The following is a 20,561-nucleotide window of genomic DNA, read 5'->3' as shown; positions in this document are numbered from 1 at the left end:
AATCTTATTTTGATAGTTCTGTCCATACTTCCTGTCAGTTGTATGAAATTCACTGCCACAGTCGTCACGTTTCTTTAAACAATGCACAAACATATCAACAGGTCACCGGAGTGATCCAGTAGCTGTTGGACTACAGGTTAAAATCCTGGACGAGCACCATGTGCTATCTGTCAAAAAGCCCAAAAAAGCCTATTTTAAACAAGGACACTAAAAATTAAAGGTCATGACTTTTCAACTGTCAGCTCTAAGAGAAATTGTAAGAAAAGGAAGGAAAAAAAAAAAGTATTTTACACAACTTTTATAATGCACCCCTACCATCATAAGGTGATGCCAAAAGCCTGTTTGATGACTATGACTAAGCACATGTTACTAATTACTTAAGTGTTGAATTGTATGGCAAAAAGCTACCATAAAGTTGAGTGTACCAGTCTTAAAATAGTAAATACACAGCAACAAGTGACCACTGAGAGGTACAGGTAACATGTCATCACAACCAGTCTTGGTCATTTGAAAGTTGTTTGGGTTTAAACAGCTGCCACTGAATATCGCATAATACTTCTGATTTAAATGCAGTAAGTTCTGCCAAACTAATAATTGGCAGTTTAGCACACAAATATGATGATAAGCCCAATCGATCATCAGAAGATGTATGTGAGATTTATCAAAGAATTCCAGATGTACCAGAAAGTAGCATAAGAACAACCTCATTGACTTCTTACATCACAACGAGCTCATATATTTGGGCCTTTTAAACACTGGTAATCTAACAACAACAACAACAGAGTGCCAACTTAAACATTCATGATGACATACCAAGTGATGACCCCCTGGTAACTCCAGGAAGCGAGTGCTCAAATGCCAAAATTGCAGTTCCTCTAATGTCCACTTGAGGCTTCAAAAGCAAGTTAATCTCCCCCATCTCTCATGTTAAATGCCCAATTTTACAGTAGAAATAAACATGTTTTGGAGTCTGATACAAGAAAACTGTTTCAGTATCTGTCGAGTTTTTCAACCTTCATAACAAATGCACAACCATCACCTAGCTAACTGGAGCTTTTTTTAAAGCAGATTTGAGTGGTTAAAAAAGGGCAACAGGACTTCTTTAGGTTTCTTTAGCCATTTCATTTTTCATCCAGGAGGCTTTTCCAGTTCAAATTATGAGAAATGGCATGTGTCATTACCGTCACTGAGTCCAAAAGGTGGCACCTGTCTAAGACAAGTACTGTCAACTAGGGCTGCACGATTAATCGTTAGAAAATCGCGATCTCGATTCATACTTATGTGCGATCTCATTTCCAAATGACAACGATTTAAAAAAAAAAAAAAAAAAAAAAAAAAAGACGGCGACGATTGTACCGCATTTTGATCCGGGACGTAATCTGCATGAAAACAAGCGCTCACTCTTCCTGCTCAACAAATGACAAGGGCGGAGCCTTATACCACGTGATACAGAAGCTGTGCCGTGTGATGCTAAAATTAGCAGGGAAAAAACAACGGAGAGCACGTCAGGGATGACGAGAAAGTGACAGGAGAAAATCCGTCCCGGTCAACCACCCAAACATCAATAACGGGAACCTTATACAGCGCTTCCCTATACACGTCGAACTCCCGCAGGCACAAAGAAATTACGGAGGCTATCACTTATCACCTGACCAAAGATATGGCTCCCATCAACACTGTGCAAAACGAGGGATTTAGGAAAATGATCAACACCCTAGACAAACGCTACACAGTGCCGTCCCGCAACTGTTTTTCTATTGTTGCACTACCTGCTCTATACACGCAGTGTCGAGCAACGGTGGAGACGGAATTTCAAGCAGTACAACATTTTGCGGCAACAACAAAACGTGAGACATTTGTTGTTTTTATGTTTATTTATTGTTTTTATGTTCAGTCTCAACTGTTACGAAGTTGATGTGCAGCTAATAAGTGCAATAAATATTTATACTGGAAAAGAAAATCGTGAGAGAATCGTGATTCTCATTTTATGCAAAATCCTGCAGCCCTACTGTCAACTACTTTATTTTTAAGCACTCAAGACTACCATGACCTGCACAACTGAGAACCTATGCAGGCATTTTTAATGCAGTTACTGACAAATAATTTGGTTTTATCTGTGATTTATTATGGGCAACCACTATACTGCAAGTGTACCAGGAAGTAAGTATAACGATATTATTATGTCAGCAAAGTGAACTTGCAGGAAGTCTTCAAAAATCTTGTGTGGTTCAACATTCAAAGGTATTTAGCTGACAATGTAATAACAGAAACAGAGACGGCTGGAGATAGCAGACGGACAAAACTATCAAAATATGTAAATATTTTTTCAAAGATAAAGCAACAGATTAAAAAGCTGCTGTACAAGAAAAATAAATAAATAAATCTGTCTGCGAGGCCTTCACACTTACTTAGAAAAGATTGGCAAACAATCAAACTCAACTTCAGGAAAAAAAAATGAAAGAAAAAGAAGGAAAGTGCAACAGAAACGAGTCAGAGTGCTGTCGGTTACTGAATGTCTCTAAATACTGCAATACTCAGAATCCTCCGGGGTCGTGAAATCAGAGTTTTTTTGCATATTCACAACACTGCCATCAAGAATTCAATAAAGACTCACAGCAGTGCCTTCTGGGAGATTCAGTCGGCTTCTGTCTTAAAGATCACACGCAGTCATAATGCAACGATTACACTCAGTGATGTGATGTGGAAGCCCCGCCCACTAAGCAGCTCTTCCCTTTTGCAGGAAAGAAAGCAGCTTCTGTGCTCCACATCCAGGAAAGCTTTCGCTCTCGTTTTAGCTTCACCAGCTGATCTGCTGCCACAAATTTCATCTAGCTGAACTCGAGAACCGCTTACTGGCTTTTTGTTGGACTTGCAAGCAGAGCTCTGACTAAAACAACAGGATATGAGCACATTTCTGTATTTTTTTAAGGCTAAAGTAGCAAAACATCTGCTGGTTCAAATATGCAAAATATAACCCAGATGTGTGCCTGTGACTCAGTGGCTGCCGAGGTCCACCTGTGCCAGCTGCCAGCTGTGTTTATGACTTCTGGGCCACATCTGGTGATTGCCAAATGCCAGAACTGAGCGACAAGAGGGCCAAACGTGGGCCAGAAAAAAGCTGATTTTTTTTTAGTTCAAAAGGAAAAAAAAAAACAAAAAAAACCCATCTTATAAGAAAGCTAATTTCATGCGAGCAAAGTGTATATTGAATATGTACGTTTTTGGTTTTTATTTTAATCACGTGTTACACACACCTCACAGCCAGCTGCATGTAGTGGCCTGTGTATTACTCCAGGACTCATTTCAGTGAAAATAAGCTTGTAATTTGTTGTCTGATTGCAAATAAGTGCGGTTTTCTATTAACACTTCTTATGTGTTATTGCTGTTTTTATTGTAAATTTGTTTGTTTTTTTCCTGAATTTTACATCACGTAACTAGGCCCTTTCATTTTTTTTCTTTCAATGGCCCGAATACAACCAAAATAAACTTTTCCACAGACAATTCAATGCTGGCGACTTGTTTTTGCTCCTTTCACTGGTGGGCTGTGAGTTTCAGATGGACAGCTGCAGGAAGGCTGTGACTACCACTCCCAGATAAAACCTTTTAGTGTTACAACAATGAACCAAAAAAAAGCTAATAAATTATAATAAAGATGTTGCTCTAATCGTAAGTCACGCTGATAGTGCAGGCCACCTGGTTGAATCCAACTTAACCATTATATGGTTTTGCTTGTGACGTCATACAGGTCAGCAGTGCTTGGAGCCTCCAGCTGTTGGCGGATTAACATGGAAACATCTGCAGCATGTAAATAAAACTGAGCGCTCAGCAGATCAGCAAATGTTTATATTTTCAATCTAAAGCAAAAAAGTACCTCACACTGGGGTCAGAGACGCTGTCCACCTCCTCTTTTCTTCTTTTTGTTGCTTGTTACAAGTGTTCGTTGTCACAGCAACAACATAACCATGAGTCCTGTACAGATAAACACTTTTGCATCATTTTTAAATGCTATTATTTCTCTCAGGCTTACTTCTCCTCCTCCTCCTCCTCCTCTTCTTCTTCCTCCTCCTCTTTCTCTTTTCCTCCTTTGTCTCCCCGTGACACTTCTTTCTTTCCGTCCTCTTCTTCTTCACCTCCTCCATCTCCATCACCATCTGCCTCATCCTCTGCTTTTTTAGACTCTTCCTTGTCTCCTGTGCCCTTAAACAATTTAAATAAAACCCATTTTACTCATCACACAGAGGTATAAAGGTTTATTGGGTATGAAGTGCAATATATTCTTATAAACTTGGAAATCTATTGGAAATGAGCCAATCCATTAGTATAAATTAGTGTTCTTTGCAACCTTCTCAGTTTTCTTTTCAGTAAAATGCATGTTTCTTTTTGTTGTTTGCATTTTCTTTCTCAACTTTTATTCATTCTAAGGTTATTATAAATTTGCTAATTTTCTCCTGGAACTTTGACCCCTTTTTTCTCATAAATCTGTTTGTTTTCTCTTGTGAATTTTTTCATTAGACTTGCCAGTTTTTGTTAACGTAAATACATTTACTAATTGTTGTACAAATTCTGTAATTTCTTTCTTATAAATTGGCCATTTAACTTTTATTCTAAAATCTAACAAAATTAATAATGAACATTTATTTGTTATTAATTATTATTAACAATAAATAATTTTATCTTGTACATTTTTTTACACTTCACATAAGTGATTTTTTTCCTCTTAAATTTGCCAGTCCTTTAATTTAAATACATTTTCTAGCTTTTTTATGAACCAAGGTTTTTTTTTCATAAATCTACCTTTTGTTGTGTTGTAAATTTGCACATTTTTAAAAATATTTTCTCTCTCTTTTTTTGGCAAATGTTTGTAGTTTACTGTAAATTTGCCAGCTTTAGCAAACTTTTATTCCGTCTTGCAGATTAACGCGCAGATTTTTCCTGTTCAAGTTTTGAAAGCACATTTTTCTTTGATGTGAATACATTTGTCCCAAAAAATGATCGTCTGCAAAAAAAAATAATTTTTTTCCGGTATTTGCCAAAAAAGTGATTGCTCGTATAAATAACTTGCTGGTCTATAATATGTTAAATATATGTCAAATGAATCCCACAATGAATGATATCAAGTCATCCTGAGCCACTAACAACATTCCTGTAACAAGGCAGAAGCTACAATCAGTTTTTGGCAGTGACTTTTATATATTCTTTATTTATCCAGTAAAAAAAAAATCTCGTTGACATTAAAAATGTCTTTTGTAAGAGTAATCTGTCCAAGAGGAGACCAGATATTGCAACAAATATAATAATAGATCTGTAAACATATTTTAAGTGGACAAAAAGGACCGGATTGGTTATAATGTAAGTACAATAACAAAGATTTATAAAGATACTTAAAAACATGTAATTTTAAAATTTTATATATAACCCCTTTGTAAACCTTGTTCACCGAAGTCTATTTACCAACATACGTAAAGATGTTGCACATAAAAAACACACGGAAACATTGGAAATTAGTTTTTGGCAGGCGGTCACGTTTTGGCACAACACCGCTCTTACATGAATTCTTTCAACTTTGTCTCATATACCTGCGCTTTTACCCAGAGGTAGCCCTGTTTGTTTTTTGCTCGTCTTTCCGTGTTTCTACAGAAGTACCTGCGCTCCTGTGTATGACGCAGGCGCTCAGGTGTACCTGCTTCACGCGGCTCCTCCTCCGGCTCGGGATGCGGGCCTTCATCCTCCGGGACAGCGCCAACAGCTTGTTGTGTCTCTGCCTCCTCTTCGCCTTCTCCGCGTCCTCTTTCCGCTTCTCCTCCGCGCGGTCCGAGTCCGACTCGTCCTGCCGCTGCAGCCGGCTCCTCTTCCTCGGCTGGACCATCCTCTTCGTGTGACTTCCGTCGTCATCTTCCTCATCCTCGTCGTCATCGTCGTCCTCTTCATCCTCGTCGCCGCGGCTAGACGACGAAGAGCTGTCGTCGCCTCTCAGGAAGGAGCGCTTCCTGCGGGTGACAGAGCGGCTGTCGTCGCTGGAGGTCCCCCCGGACTCGCTCCGGTCCCGGTCCTCCTGCTCGCTGTCGTCCTCAGGAGAGCTCTGGAAGTCGGACTGTGATCCGGAGGAGGACGACGACGAGAAGGACCCTTCGTCACTGTCGTCCAGGATGGAGGCGGGCAGACCGATCTGCCGCTTCTTCGATGCGGCTACTTTGGTTTTCCGCATGGACGCGAACATTTTCCGCTTGTACAAACTCTCCATGTCTGCACGCGGTACCGGACAGTAGTGACATGAAACGGAAAAGCGACAGCAGAACCGGGCTCGGTGCACGCAGGCTAACGGCGCAGCTAGCCTCGCATTAACGACATGCTATTTATTCGCTGAAATACGCAACATGGCGCCTGAATTCATCTTCGTGCGGAATTATTTTGGAGTCTTTTCACATAAACGGACCGTTTGCAAACGTTACACTGAGAAAATCCGCGCTGAAAAGGTCACATTTAAAGGATTTTCAGTCCCTGAAAATGCCTGTGTGTTATTGTTGTGGCTTCTGCTTCTTCTCTAAAAATAACTACAGCACGCATTCGTACACACCGCCCCCTACGGCGAAGAGCAGGCGCTACACCTGCAAACTGAGCAGAAATTATCCTAGCACTCCTAACACTTTCCACTAAATAAAAAAAAATAGTCTGGGGAAAGAAAATTGTATACTAATAAAATAATAATATGAATCTATGAAAATAAATAAAATCTAAATCTACAGGAAGTGACTGTGGCTAACATCAATGTTAATTTTATTTATAGGTGTGGTCAGGTGTTTAAATACACTCCTCACGTTAGTTGTAAGCCACCTTCTAGTCTAAAGCACATTTTACCAAATATTAGTAGGGGTGTATGTAAATATTTGAGTCTGTATGTTTACTTTTGACCCTGTTGGGATAAGTTCAAATGTGTGCACCCAGTTCTTGTTTTTTAAAGTCCATCCATCCATTTGTTTCACTCCCTCATTCACACCTATGAGTTTTTAAAGTCATTAAAGATATATGCTGTATAATCATTCCACCCTAGAAAAAGAATTAATTAAAAGCCCAAAATTACCATGACTTTCATTCCCATGATGACTGTGTGGAAACCTATGACCACAACTGTAAATGTCACATTTCATTACATCTAAACTGAATAAGAGATTAATTAGGCTTCAGTCATATAGGTCACATTTGTAAACACAAACATTTGGAAGGCTGGGAGCGTTTCGGATGTCACTGTGAGTCATTCAGACACCACCTTTTTAAAGTGGTGTTTTTGGTACATGTAGCTAGTTCACATGCCTTTGCCCTCATTATAAAAACAACACTGAAACTAAAAAAAAGCCCAAAACAAACAAAATAAAAAAGCTAAAGTGAAAATTTACTGATTGGAAACAAAAAGAAAAGAAAAGTACAAAACTGTTATGATTCTGTTATTTACACTACACATCTGTAAGAATGAAATCAAACATAATACAGGATAAAACAAATTCAGTGTACAGTTTCTCTTGTGATAGGTCTTTTTCTTTTACTTTATTACCTTTTTTTATTTTATTCTATTATTATTTTATTTATTTGGTTTAGGTTAAGGGAATAAAAACCCAGAGTGATCCTCCAAATATTTACTTGTAACATTTTGGCTCGTATAAGAAAAACTTGGACGTTTCTTATTCCAATCAATCCAAGTGGCGTCTCTCACTCATCCAGATCATTGCAGTCTAAAGGTCTTGAGATTAAAGCAACTGGACTTCTTGTTTAGGTTCTTGAAGACATTTTAGAAAGGTGTATTCAATTCTCCATGAAACGACTTCAAGTACCTGAAAGAGGTCGAGGTGCTGTTGACTCAAACACTTCAAATGCTGCTGAGTGTCTGTGAGACTGCTGAGGAGTTTTTCTTCTCCCCAAAGGCCTGAAAACACCAACAAATACAGCTTTAACAAAAGAAACGAGCTCTACGGTGGAACCTTCAGTGAGATTTTAATCCTAATTTGATTTAAAAACAGGTTTGTTTGTATCATGAAACATTCCTCGAGTCTTCCTTTCATCTCTGCACAGACACACAAGAACAGAGGACCTCCGTTAGGTCCCCAGTCAGGACTTCTGTGCTAGAAGCGTGCTCAGTTTGATTTTCCCGTCCATGGAGGCTGTCAGGCAGGTGCCGCAGTCCACTGCTGAGCACCAGTCGACGGTCACCACTGGTGCTTTATGCCCCCCCAGTGACAGCACCCTCTCCAGAGCTGACTCCCCACTGGCCAGCTGGAAGAGAGGGGACCAGGAAATTTTTTAAAATACAAAACACATTTAAAGCATTAAAGAATGCTTGCTTACTTACTTACAGACAGACATGAAGGTGTACTCACTCTGTATATGAGTCCACCGGAGCTAGAACAGGTCAGGACGTGTTGACCTTCAGAGTCAAACGTGAAGAGTCGACCTCGAGGGACTTGAACCTGAACAAGAAGTATATCACCAAGTTAGAAAAAAGCACCCCAAATTGTTTACTTTGGTGATTTTACTTCTTTGAACTATAAAAAATGTTTTCTTATGAACAGAGTTTAATTTGCTTTGTAGAATTCAATGTTTTCTAGCGAGCTTTGGTCATGAAATCAAATGAAGTGCTGTCTTGAAAATTAACCAGCAGGTCTGCTTACTTGTTTGTAGCCGCTGTACCCCGACAGGACGAAGGGCCCGGTGGCGTCCTGAGGTAAAATCTGCTCCGACTGCTTAACCCCACAGCGATGGATGTTCCACTGGATAAACTGCATGCACACACACACACACACACACACACACACACACACACACACACACACACACACACACACACTTTCTTGACTTTCCTGAGTAACATAAGGAGAACAGACGGAGCTACACTAGTTCTGGCTTTCACGCACCTTGCCATCTTCTCCGATGCTGAAGACGGTATTTTCATCATAGCTGAACTCCACACTGTAAACTTCCCCATCATGAGCTCTCCAGCTCATCGCGCTCTCATACCGCTGCATATCTACAGAAGACAGAGGACAGAAATGTATTTAACTTACTTGGGTTTTGGTAAGTGACAGCAAAGAGGCCACAGATTAATCCTCCTTGAAAATAATCTTTGGATGAATCGAGTATGAACGCAGACCAAACAGTCTGATGACTCCGTCAGCGGCTCCAGTCACCAGCAGGTTTCCATTGTGATTGAAGGCTGTGCAGTTTATGGCTACTGGTTCTGGCTCCAAAGAGAACTGGAGCTGAAAGACAGAAAGTCAGAACATTATGCTACAGGCAGGAAATAAAAAGAGCAGTTTAACTAGTTTAACTGTAACTGTCAAGGAAACTGAATTGGAGCTCATAGGCAGGCACATAACAGAGGAAAAGTTGAGTTAATACCCAAACCTTTCTTGGAAACAGGTTTCAGGTTTGCCAGAGCAGTCAGGTAGCCTGTTTAAAATGTGCAAACACAGTTTAAGCAGCACCTATAGGGCTGAAGTGCCAAAAACTGCAGCTCTAATCATGTCCACTGGAGGCTCACTCTAGCAGTGAATCAGTCCCATAGACCAGGGGTAGCAAACTCCAGGCCTCGAGAGCCAATGTCCTGCAGGTTTTAGATAACACCCTGGGTCAACACACCTGAATCAAATGATTAGTTAATTACCGAGCTTCTGGAGAACTTCAAGACATGTTGGGGAGGTAATTTAGCGATTTAAATCAGCTGTGATGGATCAAGGACACATCTAAAACCTGCAGGACACCGGCTCTCGAGGCCTGGAGTTTGCCACCCCTGCCATAGAACCTTTTTGGCGTAAAACGTCCAGCTTTACAGGAGAAATAAATACATTTACAGCCTGCTAAAAAGCAGTTTTGCCTCTAAAGGTCATAACACTACTGTGTATGAATGTGTTTATACATAAACCATTTTGACCCCCATTGCAGCTTAAAATTAAGGGTGTGGCCACTTTGATTAACACATGGTTGCCCTCTGAGCTGCTAGCTCCCTGAGGCTTCACGTCAGCTACCTGAACTGGACGCCTTGACTCAGTCTGTGCAGTTGGAGTTTATATTGCTCCAGTTTTCTGCTACAGCTGGGGTTTTAAATACACATTCTTTAAACCCAGTGGTTCCTGTTCCTGGTCTTGGACTGATGTGCAGACATATTAGCTAAATGATCAGTTAACCACCTGCTGTTTGACAGTCTTGGTGTCCCATAGCAGCAGCTGACCAGACACCGTTATGGGAAGTCGAGGAGCAGACTCGCCACTTCCAGATCGACTGTGAGCTGCAGCTGAACAGACGAATGATGAACCGCTGGGGCTGCAGGCTAAAGACAAGATACTGAAAGGCAGAAAAATACATTCTCATATGGAGATGACCTCGACTGTTGAAGACACAGTAAATCTAGTTTATGGACGTAGTTCCATTCAATTTGTAATGTAATTATAATGTAATAAAATAAAAGAGCACCGCCCATTTTAGCTCCATCACTATCGGATGGGTTAACATTAATTTTGGCACATAACAACATTACTGATACTGAAACATAACCACGTTTGGATCAGATTTTCAGTTTAGCGCTCCATAAAAACTTCTGAGTTCCTGAGCTGCAGCTTTTAGACACTTTTTTTGTCTCAGCAAGGAGGCACTTTCATGCAATACAAAGCCAACAAAGAGGCAGAAATTGGTCCTAATTATGTTAGTGAGGAGCTCCAGGGTGCAGGTTTACCGTGGATGAGCCTCGTCGATGTTCATCTCATAGAGATTCTTCTTGGCTTCCGTATCATACAACCGTACTGTGCCAACGCCGCTGCCTAATAACAACTGATCACACACACATGCAAACATACATTTTACTGTTGGACAGATGTGTTTGGTGTATCAACTAGGTCACAAGCAACCTTGGGGTTTAGGCTTAGGGTTGGGTTTTTGTTTTGACTAGTGCTAAATAGGCAAATATCAAGGAACTAAGAGATTTTACCTTTCAAATTAAGTCTTGCAAATTAATTTTGGCAGTGCAATTGTTCTGTATGCATTGCACTAGAGACAACTGTCTGAAAACAAGTAACGAAATCCTAACCGTAACGTTAGGTGGATCATTGGTGACCTAGTGCATGGTAAAATGTTACCTTATCAGAATATTTATAAAATCAATGTATCTGAAAGTAAACACTGCTACCAGTCGGTCTGGTTTGGTGGCCCACTCCAGAGACATTAGAGGAGATTTGGACATGATGGTGGCTTTGGTCTGCATGATGGGGTTGAACGACCACACCTGACGGAGTAGGAGGGGCAGAGGAAGAAGTCTTTCATGAGTTTTCCTGTCAGTATATGCTGTTAGAATACCGTAGCTTGAAGACTATGAAATGCAGGTTTACCTTGATGACTCCGTCAACATCCAAGCTAGCGACACGGCGACCAGAACAGTCAACCCTTGAAAACAAGCGAAGGGCAACAGAAAGAAAAAAAAACTAATTAAGGCTGAGTTTTTGTTTTTATCCTTAAAGTGGGTGAATTGTGACAGACAGACCTGCAGTGCATGATGGATGAGTGGTGTTCTCCGTACTCCTCCTGGCTGAGTTTAATGAAGGGAGGTTCCTCTTGGCTTGCACCGCAGCTTCTGCTGTTTGAGGAATCGGTAGGTTCACTTGAGGACTCAATGGGAGGCTCCACCTCCCCCAGCTCCCCTTTCTTCTCTGATGTCTGAAGATAACACATGAAAGGGCTCACCAGACCAAAAAATTATTGTCTTCCAGCATACTAATTCAAAGTGCAGGTTGACCACTCGCAAAACTGTTTGAACATAGCTGACCTTTACCTCCACAGGTAAGGTAAGACTAAGGGCATCGCATTTGTTGCATATCTAAAGGATGCAACTATACCTGTGGTGGTGGTTTGGAGAAAAGCTCCTTCCTCTCCTTCTCATGATCTTGGATTCTTTTGTGTCTCGAATTCTGGTTCCCTGACTGGTTTGTAGACAGCTGGGACTGGGAGCTCACTGGTTCACTGGTTGATGACTGGGTAGATGCTGGCTTCACCTCCTTAACTTGGCCTGCTTCTTTAGATTTCACAGGCTAAAAAAGATGGAAATGATTACAACCGTAGATGTAGAAAACTGGAACACGAGTGCAGCTTGCTATTACTCTCTGAGGGAATGATTTTCAAACTTTGTGGTAGAAAATAATTAAAATATCAAATTCATTACCCAATATTTATTATACTAATGGACACACCCAATGAACCCAATCAAGCCTCGATCCTGAATCAGTGTGAAGTTTAGTCTGCTGCAGAGTCCTTAACAGACATCTCTTATTGGACAGGTTGGTTACCGCCCATTGTACATCATGAATCTTTGCCATTTCCTATCCATTTTCTATCACTAATCTGGGTCCAGATCACATTGGTAGTATAAGCAAAGATGCCTAGGCCTCCCTTACTCCTGACTTCAGCTTTTTTTGTATCTTCCCAAGCCAATTAAAAGACTTGACCTCTCTGGTGTGTCCTGGATCTGTGTTGGGAGTCTCCTGTGTGTGCCTGACACACCTCACATAAGAGGTGTCCAAATCTCCCCAACTAAGTTCCAACAGGAACAAGTCTGACTTGTTACTGACAATACAATCCAAGCTCTTACAACAGTTGTACATGTTGCCAAATAGCCCATAACAACAACCAGATACCCCATACATTTGACTATGTAGACTGCTAGGCCAACATTAGAAACTAGCATCAAAGTCCAACTAGTTAGAGACATTTCTTTATTAGGGTTTGTTAGTCTTTATCATCTTCCTGATGAGATGGTAACTCAGAAGAAGGTATACTGTCCCAAGTACCAAATTTCTAAAGTGAAGGGTCTTTCACTTTCCATATACAATCATCAGCTTTTGAACATAAGATGACCTGTCTCTGACTCACTAGTTGCAAAAAACCCAATTTTGTTAAAAAAAACAACCATCCAGTCTGTGAGTCAAGGTCTTTTTTTAAATCTGTGAATTTGGCAATTCCTTGTGCTCACCTGATTACTCAGTGGGTCCTTCCTGCCCATTGCTGCCTGGCTTGGTGAGGACCCAGAGATGGCTTGCATTGGTTTCCCTGGGGCTCGTCTGCCTTGTGGTAGGAATGTTGAGAAGAAGTTTCTGGTAGGGGTGGTGGCAGTGCTGACAGCTCGCTGGCTCGTCACTAAGTCCCTACAAAGAGAATAAAAGAAAGGAAGTTTTAAAACAGCATACTACTACAGTGAATCCAAGCAAAGAGACCACAGCTATCAGCAAATGCCATTGCCATGAAAGGGTATGAGTTTTGCGACAATTTTTGGATAGTTAAAGTGAGCACAATAAACACCAGAACCCAAGATATCATACTGGCTATGCCGACTTGTCTTGATCACATAATTGCCATCTCTTCCTTTTTAAGCACATGATGAACATGCATCTAGCATTTATCCTTTTGCACTGCTCACTTGTCCAGTTGGGTGAACATTCGCTGGTGGACAGGTGTCCACATGTGTAAACTGACTGGTCTACAGCTATACACGTCCATTTTCAACAAGTAGAGCTGCACTATGTGTGTTCTGACACTTTCTGACAAAAAGTAGCATCAAGGTCTTCAATGATTTGTAGCTCTTTGCCAGCAAGCCTTTCGACCCCATGAGCATCAATAGTTCGTGGGGTTTCAATGACCGTGCTGCTGGTTCGCCGGTTGCTGTTCATTGGACTTATAGAGCAGTTCTCACTATGAAGCAACAACACTGTTTGCACCATATCAAAACAAAGGTGTGACAGGCCATTTCTGTCCAGTCTTGCTATGACTTTCCAAAAGAGACCTCTATAAATGGACCAATCACTATCAAAGATACTTAGGTCATTAAAACTTTTATATTTTCAGTAAGTAAAAAATAAGGTTAGACTTTTGACTGCCTAAAAAACTTCTTTTTTTCTACCCTTACTACTATGCTTACCAGTTGGTTTTTCAATTTTGAAGAATTTTTCTAATTCTCTTCATAACCGTGCGTGAGATTTTAGTGTATTGAGACACAAATCCCCTTGTTTCAGTAAGGGAATCCAACATAAAACTGCCAAATCAAAGATGCAGAGCTGTGGTGACCGCTTCTGACAAGGGCACAGACGAAAGTAGCTTTTTTTGAGGAAGGGGGGGTTGGCCCAAAAACCTATGTGCAGTCTGAGATCCTCAGCCAAAGATGTGTTGCTTCTTCCTGTGAATAGGTGGGAGACATAGTCTTTGTTGCCAGGGCTCCTTTGGTTCCTGGTAGAGATCTTTATTGGTCCCCAGGCTTCTCAGTTACTCAGAATCAAGTGGGGTATCGTGGCTTTGTTATCAGTGATCTCTGGTCAAGATCTTTTTGGGTCTACTGTATTTTAGTTACTCCAAAAAAGTAGAAAATCAAGTCAGTGCTCCCTGGTAAAAGTCTTCATAAATCCACTTCAGAACCACGAGGATTTTGCTTCACCGGTTAGCACTGCTGCCTCACAGCAAGAACGCCCTGGGTTCAAATCCACCATCTGGTTGCAGGCTTTCTGTGCGGAGTTCCAGTTTATATGTTCTTCCAGTATCTGCGTGGGTTTTCTCCAGGAATTCTGGCTTCCTCCTGGAGTCCAAAAACATGCATGGAATTAGGTTAATTGGTAATGCAAAAACCTTAGGTATGAATGTGAGTATGAATTGTTGTCCGTCTCTCTGTGTTGGTCCTGGGACAGTCTGGCTGCCTTTCCAGAGTTAACCCCACCTCTTGCCCTGTGGCACTATGGCAGCTGGGACAGGCTTTAGCACAGCCACGACCTTGAACTGGATAAGCAGAAGAAAATGAATGGATCCAAGGGCTTCTTGTTAGAGGTCTTCTTCAGTCCACTTCAGAACCAAATGGGTCACCATGTGTTTGTTGTCAAGACCATTTTTGTGTATAATACTTGGTGGGTGTGGTTTATCACCATCATGCATTGAATTATTCATTTGAAGAGGAAATAATGAATGTGTAATTGTCTAACAACACTTACTGCAAAAGTTAGGTTGCCTTATCATCAGCCATCATCAGCCAACTAACCTCTTAGCATCCATTAAAATAAAAAGTGTGTTGAGTTTGGGTTTTTTCTGGGTCCATTTCAGATCGGGTCCAACATCGATTCAAGCCCCGTCAACGATCCAGATGAGGAGCTTTAACTAACTTCTTAAAAGATACTTCTGTCAATCACATTTTTTTAGAGTATTTTAAAGTTTATTGGGGAAGTGTATTTGCTGGCCCAGTCTATCGATCGCCTGGAAGTTTAACAAAAAAAAAAAAAAAAAAAAAAAAAAAAAAAAAAATGGCTCAATGGAACAATTCATCAGGTGAATTGTTTATTGTGAAACATCAACCGCATTACAGCACACAGTTTAAATACTGCAACAGCATAAATATTTTGGCATTTTTGGCAACAATACGTTAGCTAAAATATGGTTTTAAATAGTTTTTTTTATATGGATAAATATAAAATAACTCAGTTTTGTTTGATTTAAAGTGCCTGAATATGAAAATATGAGGTTACGTCATTTATTAAATAAATACTGTCACAAAAAGTGCAACAACCTTAGTTGTCATTTAGGCCTGAACCATGCTAACATCAGTCCATGTTCATTCTGTGCTTTGTGTTAAAATGTAACTTAAGAAAACAAAATAAAAACAAACGAAACCACAAAGCTGCAATGGATAAAAATCTTGATTAATATTTTAAGGTTTAAGATGGCTGCCATCTGCAACTCACAGCACAAAACACATTAAGAGTTTCAAAGTGATAAATACAAGCACAATACGCCAGTTTTTCCATAAAAATACTAAAGCATGGCATTAATTTTAGAAATGAGCTGACTATTGATGGTTAAAAGCATCATGATGTTGGCAGTGTTTAAAAATGGACAGAATGGCAGCCATCTTTGCTGTGGTTAGTCATCAGTAAAGACAGTGATGTTAGTCTCTCACAGCTCAGTGTCTCCCAGTCGGTCCATGTTCTGGACGTATGTCGGCAGCTTGTGGTGGATCATCTCATCTCTATCCCTCTGATCCCGGCTCTCCGTCTGCAGGGCGAACAGCTGGCGAAGATACAGCAGACAGGTCAGACGTCTACCCTGACTACAGCTTAGCATGGAGCACATCACATTTTAAAACTTTGTTTCATGAAAAAACTTTTACACTTAGTCTTTGTTTTTAAGTACTAGTGTCCAACTTTTTGTTAGTTCAAAAATGGAATAAACCAATCACATGGCAGCGACTCAGTGCAATTAAGCACGTAGACACGGTCAAGACGACCGGCAGAAGTTCAAACAAAGCATCGGAATCGGGAACAAATGGGATTTAACTGACTCTGAATGTGGCGTGGTTGGTGGTGCCAGGTTGATCTACTGCGATTTTCCCACGCAACCTCTATCTCTAGGGTTTACAGAGAATGGGATGAAGAGTAGAAAATATCCTCTGAGTGGCTTTTCTCAATCGAAATGTCTTGCTTAGGTCAGTGCCTCAGCTACATCAAGCCGATAGGAAGGTGTGGAGATTATTTTCTAGGCACACTTTTGGCCCAATGAGTAACAACTAAATGTCACAGCCTACCTGAGCATTGCTGTCAACCATTTCCGCAAGCACAATGTAACATTTTACAATTGATGTTTTGGGACAATTTGCTATGTTCCAAAGTTCAAATCATCTCAAACTGATTTCTTTAACAGGACAATGAGTTCACTATACTAAATGGCCTCCACAGTCACTTGATATCCACCTAACAGAGGACATTTGTCAAATATTCCATGAAGAATTTAAGTGATTCTGAAGGCAAAAGGGGGTTCAATGGAGTACGGTGTACCTAATAAAGTGGCACGGAGTGGTGGCCAAATCATGGGATTAATACAGTGAGAATTAATAGGATTTGATTTGATTTTAATTAGTAAACAGAACTTTTGGAAACCCATTGAAATTAATTTTTAAGCTAAATAATGAGACTTAATTTGCATGGCGGGTGATTAAAAGTAAACGACGGGATCAGTTGTAGCTTTTTTGAACAAATCTACATTTGCATTATTCATGCAAAATTGATTTAATTTAAAATGAAATGCACTCTCTCACCAGCTGACGGAGCTGTTCGTTCTCCTCCATCAGGCAGGTCATCTTCTGGACTTCAGCATCGAAGCTGAGGAGGACAGGCTGAGGTGGGAAACAAGTTAAGGACTGAAAACTGAATTCCAGCAGATCAGTGCGGCCGCCTCTAAATTGTCAGAGCATGTTGAATATTAAGGCTGGCTGTGTGTTTCAAACTCAAGGATATGCATACACTGGAAGAGCACCGACAGGAAGTTATGCAGTGAAACCAGGAAGGTGTCAGACCACTGGCGGGAGAAGTACTGACAGAAGGCGGAGTTCTGCTCAGGGGAGGAGATAAATGGCAGGATGAACCAATCACGCCACTCAGCCTGACCCTGCAGCTCTGACGCCTGCTTCTGGAAAAACTCCTGAGTCTTCTCCAGGTTTCCTTTCTGGAAGGACGAGATAGATTTTTAAATCTTTGTTTCAGAAACACGCAGCAGGATGTCTGATTTCTCCATGAGGTGATACCTGCACGGTGTTGATGATGTAGTATCTGTACAGGCTGATCCTCAGCTTGTTGACGGTGGATCTGTAAACATCCTCGAGTCTGCTGAACAGACGTTTATCCAGGTAGAGCCAATATTCCTTCAGACCAGCCAGGTCAAAGCTCTGGACAAACTGCTGCAGCTGATCGATGATTTTATCCACCTGCACAGCACAAAAATAATGAAAAGTTATTCAGTGTCCTTTTTCTGCTGAAAGAAGAAACGTCTTCAAAAACCTGAAATAGCAGCTTTTTTCGTTAACCCTTCACACCATTGCAAGCTCCTTTCTCCAACTTCCAGATGATGTGACTATTTTACTGTGAGGCTGTGAGGAAACAGAAATACATCAAACAACGTTTCTGCCAGCCATACCCTGAAGCCTTTCTCCTTGTCAGCTTTTATGTCGTTGTCCAGATGTTTCAGAGTGTTGGTGAAGCCACGGTAGATCAGATACTCCCTCACATGCTCATCTGTCCTTTCCACTGCAGAGCCCATGGTGACCTCTGACCCTACAGGGAACAAGTCAGCGTTTATTATGATTATTCAGTTTGTGTCTACTGTAGTCATTTGGTTCTTTGAAAGTATAAAGACAGAGACATTTAACTTCAGGTTTTAAGATTATTTCTTACATACACATTTATACAAGTATAATATCCAGCACTCTGGCTGTACACAAATAAAGAAGAAGACATAAACACAAGAATTCCAATCAACTTTTTCTTTTAATATTAGCTGACAGACATTCAAACCATTGATCTCACCGAGTAGCTGAGTAATGTGTAGGTAGTGGGTGGTGTGGGCTTTAGCAGTCTGATGGCATGAAGATCAAAGCTTCTCCATATTGTTTCTGTGCTGGCAGCATATAAACAGCACACAGTAGTGTCTCCCCAATGGCAGTCAGCTGTTAGGGTGGCTGGAAGAATCTCCCGCGATCCTCTCGGCTCTAGATCTGCATCATCTGAAGTACACATCCTCTTCTCTCAGCTGAATCAACTACCCTCCTGATGGATAAGTGGTCATGCCCAGGGAATGATGCACCCTTCCCAGAAGTGCAGAGATTCCTAAGCGCCCTGAGCAGGAGTTTGAAGTAATTTAATCGCATGAGGTTGTAGAAGCCTTGATGGGATTTCTTCAGCAGGGTGTTACTTGAAGTTATCCACTTTCTCTACCTAGGCCTGATTTATACTGAGAGGGTAGAATAATACTCTGCTGTTTTTTCATGGTCCCCTCGGTTTCCTGAGTTCAGCTCAAAGTTGCTCTCCTTATACCAGGTGAAAGGTGGTTGATTTCATACCAGTGGGCAGATGCATTATTATTTGAGAACAGTCCTGCTCTCGGCACATAATTTTATGGAGCTCCAGTGCTGAGGGTGAGAGGAAGGAACCATTTGTGGCCTGTCAGCCAGCCAGGAAACTGATCATGCACCTGCACAGGTGCACAGGGATTTCTTTTTTTTTTTTTTTTTGCAGGGGGGGGGGGGGGGGGGGGGGGGTGCCTGAAGGGGGCTATTTTTGGTACATTAGTTTACAACCTCTGCTAATACTGAGGTTACTAAGTGTGCAGATACATTTTCTTCAGAATAAAAGTCTATAAACATCACTGCATGAAAATGTTTAGAAATAAGGTAGATGAAGAAAGGATTCAGACCACCTTAAAGTTTCCGCACATTATTTTAAGCAGACAGAATGTTCTCTTTTTCACCGCTACTCAGTATAAAGTTCCTACACATTTTAGTAGATTAAGCGGACCTATTTTCCTTATTTCTAGTCATCTCGCCACAGAATTTCTGTTTACAGAAGACAGCCAATCAGAAGAAAGGTGGCTTAAAGTAGGAGGAGCTAAAGCAGGTTGTTTGAGACAAGTGACATGAAACAGTAGACAGTAAAATTAAAAAAGGATTATTTTGAGCTGTGAAACAGGCAGAGCTACTTGAGTAAATGTATTTAGTTACTGTATGTCAGCGATTATTTAACAGACTTCAAAACACTGACATCACAATATTAACATGACAATCTAACCCACTTAATGTCACTTTTCTCAACTAAAGGATGAAGAAGGTAAAAGGTAATATTGCTCAATTTCTTTTTAAACTTCAGTAGCGTTCACTCCATTAGCAATAATTCACCTAAAACACTTCCTCTTCATGCACTGACCGCTAACTTAAAACAACATTAGATCACCGTTATGCATCCACAGCGGGACGTCGACAGTTATAAAAAAGAAAAAAGAAAGTGTACTTTAGATCCTTAAAAGTCTGAAGCAGAATATAAAGTATCATTTTTGTAAATGTAACCGTTTTATTTGGATTTCCTCCACCGCTTTTTGTTGCTAAAAACACTTCGGCCAGACTCTATTTGAAAATCTCTTTAATTGGTACACACGGCAAATGTAAGTTTAAACTCAGATTCACAATCCATCCCAGCAAACATCAAACGATGTCAACATTGACTGATTTCAGAAAATGTATTATTGTAAATCTGAAGAGACACAGGAACTGCAGTTAGCTTCATTTTAGCATCAAGTGTGCCACCAGAACAATCGACTGGAACACGTTACAATCACTATTACACAAAATCTCTCACATTAAACAGGCCAAATGCAGGCAGAATTAACATTCATTATGCTATAACATAATAAATCATAAAATCACGTCTTAACATTTACGTACCTCGGAGGAGAATCCAGATTATTTTAAATGAAGCAAATTTAAGGCGAAGTTTGGCTTGGTCTTTTCTTTGGTTTCAGCACCATGAAAGTGAACCGTCACCACCCAGAAACAGAATTGCACTTTTTTAGATCCATGAATCTTCAGAGCACAAAGCTGCTCTTCCGTCTTATTGTGAAAACTAAATGTTTACAACAACAAAGAGAAAGAAAACTCTCTTCCTGCTCTATTTTTCCTCCTGACAGTCATGTGATGAGCTAACGTATAACGCAGCCACACACTGCGCATCCTGCGCGCCCTCTATCGG

The 20,561-nt window shown here is 40.7% G+C and overlaps 2 protein-coding genes across 5 annotated transcripts in view; both read right to left on the bottom strand.

Moving 5' to 3' along the window:
* Positions 1-7,134, bottom strand: part of LOC308392124 (uncharacterized protein) — an 8,022-nt gene extending 888 nt beyond the window's left edge. Inside the window, exons 1-3 of one of the 3 annotated variants that reach the window (XR_013970760.1) lie at positions 5,681-7,134; positions 3,872-4,197; positions 1-3,795 (exon numbers count right to left, since the gene is read on the bottom strand). The exon at positions 1-3,795 is cut by the window's left edge and continues 888 nt beyond it. Coding sequence is in view for 1 of the 3 variants with exons in the window: in XM_080874997.1 (XP_080731123.1) it covers positions 4,024-4,197; positions 5,681-6,241 (735 nt within the window). In the remaining 2 variants the exon portion in view is untranslated. Of the gene's footprint in view, positions 4,198-5,680 lie in introns of all 3 variants that reach the window. The other 2 variants (XR_013970761.1, XM_080874997.1) reach the window with 2 other exon arrangements.
* A 353-nt stretch (positions 7,135-7,487) lies between these two features.
* On the bottom strand, positions 7,488-20,513 carry wdr91 (WD repeat domain 91). Of its 2 annotated transcripts, XM_080874986.1 has the most exons (19): positions 20,258-20,513; positions 18,351-18,659; positions 17,962-18,098; positions 17,573-17,752; positions 17,287-17,493; positions 17,087-17,170; positions 15,953-16,062; positions 12,998-13,169; positions 11,868-12,059; positions 11,516-11,688; positions 11,364-11,418; positions 11,165-11,260; positions 10,715-10,809; positions 10,173-10,326; positions 9,137-9,245; positions 8,901-9,013; positions 8,658-8,765; positions 8,367-8,456; positions 7,489-8,262 (listed from the first exon to the last, which is right to left on the bottom strand). In XM_080874986.1, exons 3-19 carry the CDS (start codon positions 18,082-18,084, stop codon positions 8,098-8,100), a joined length of 2,226 nt encoding a protein of 741 aa, XP_080731112.1. In that variant the 5' UTR covers positions 18,085-18,098; positions 18,351-18,659; positions 20,258-20,513; the 3' UTR covers positions 7,489-8,097. The 2 variants fall into 2 exon arrangements, with proteins under 2 accessions (XP_080731113.1, XP_080731112.1); XM_080874987.1 differs by lacking the exon at positions 18,351-18,659 and having other exon boundaries at positions 7,488-8,262; positions 20,258-20,263.
* Positions 20,514-20,561: the final 48 nt, after the last annotated feature.

The sequence above is a fragment of the Rhamphochromis sp. 'chilingali' genome, assembly GCF_963969265.1.
Source record: "Rhamphochromis sp. 'chilingali' genome assembly, chromosome: 2".
Classification (NCBI taxonomy): Eukaryota; Metazoa; Chordata; class Actinopteri; order Cichliformes; family Cichlidae; genus Rhamphochromis; species Rhamphochromis sp. 'chilingali'.
The sequence above is the reverse complement of the archived record's forward strand: the minus strand, read 5'-3'. Positions and strand labels throughout refer to the sequence as shown.

Coding starts and splice junctions, on each gene's coding strand:
- wdr91 (XM_080874986.1), bottom strand. CDS start 18,084: ATGGGCTCTGCAGTGGAAAGGACAGATGAGCATGTGAGGGAGTATCTG. Junction 9,246..10,172: donor CCAAGACTGTCAAACAGCAG/GTGGTTAACTGA, acceptor TCTGTCTTTCAG/CTCCAGTTCTCTTTGGAGCC. Junction 8,766..8,900: donor GCATCGGAGAAGATGGCAAG/GTGCGTGAAAGC, acceptor GTGTGCATGCAG/TTTATCCAGTGGAACATCCA.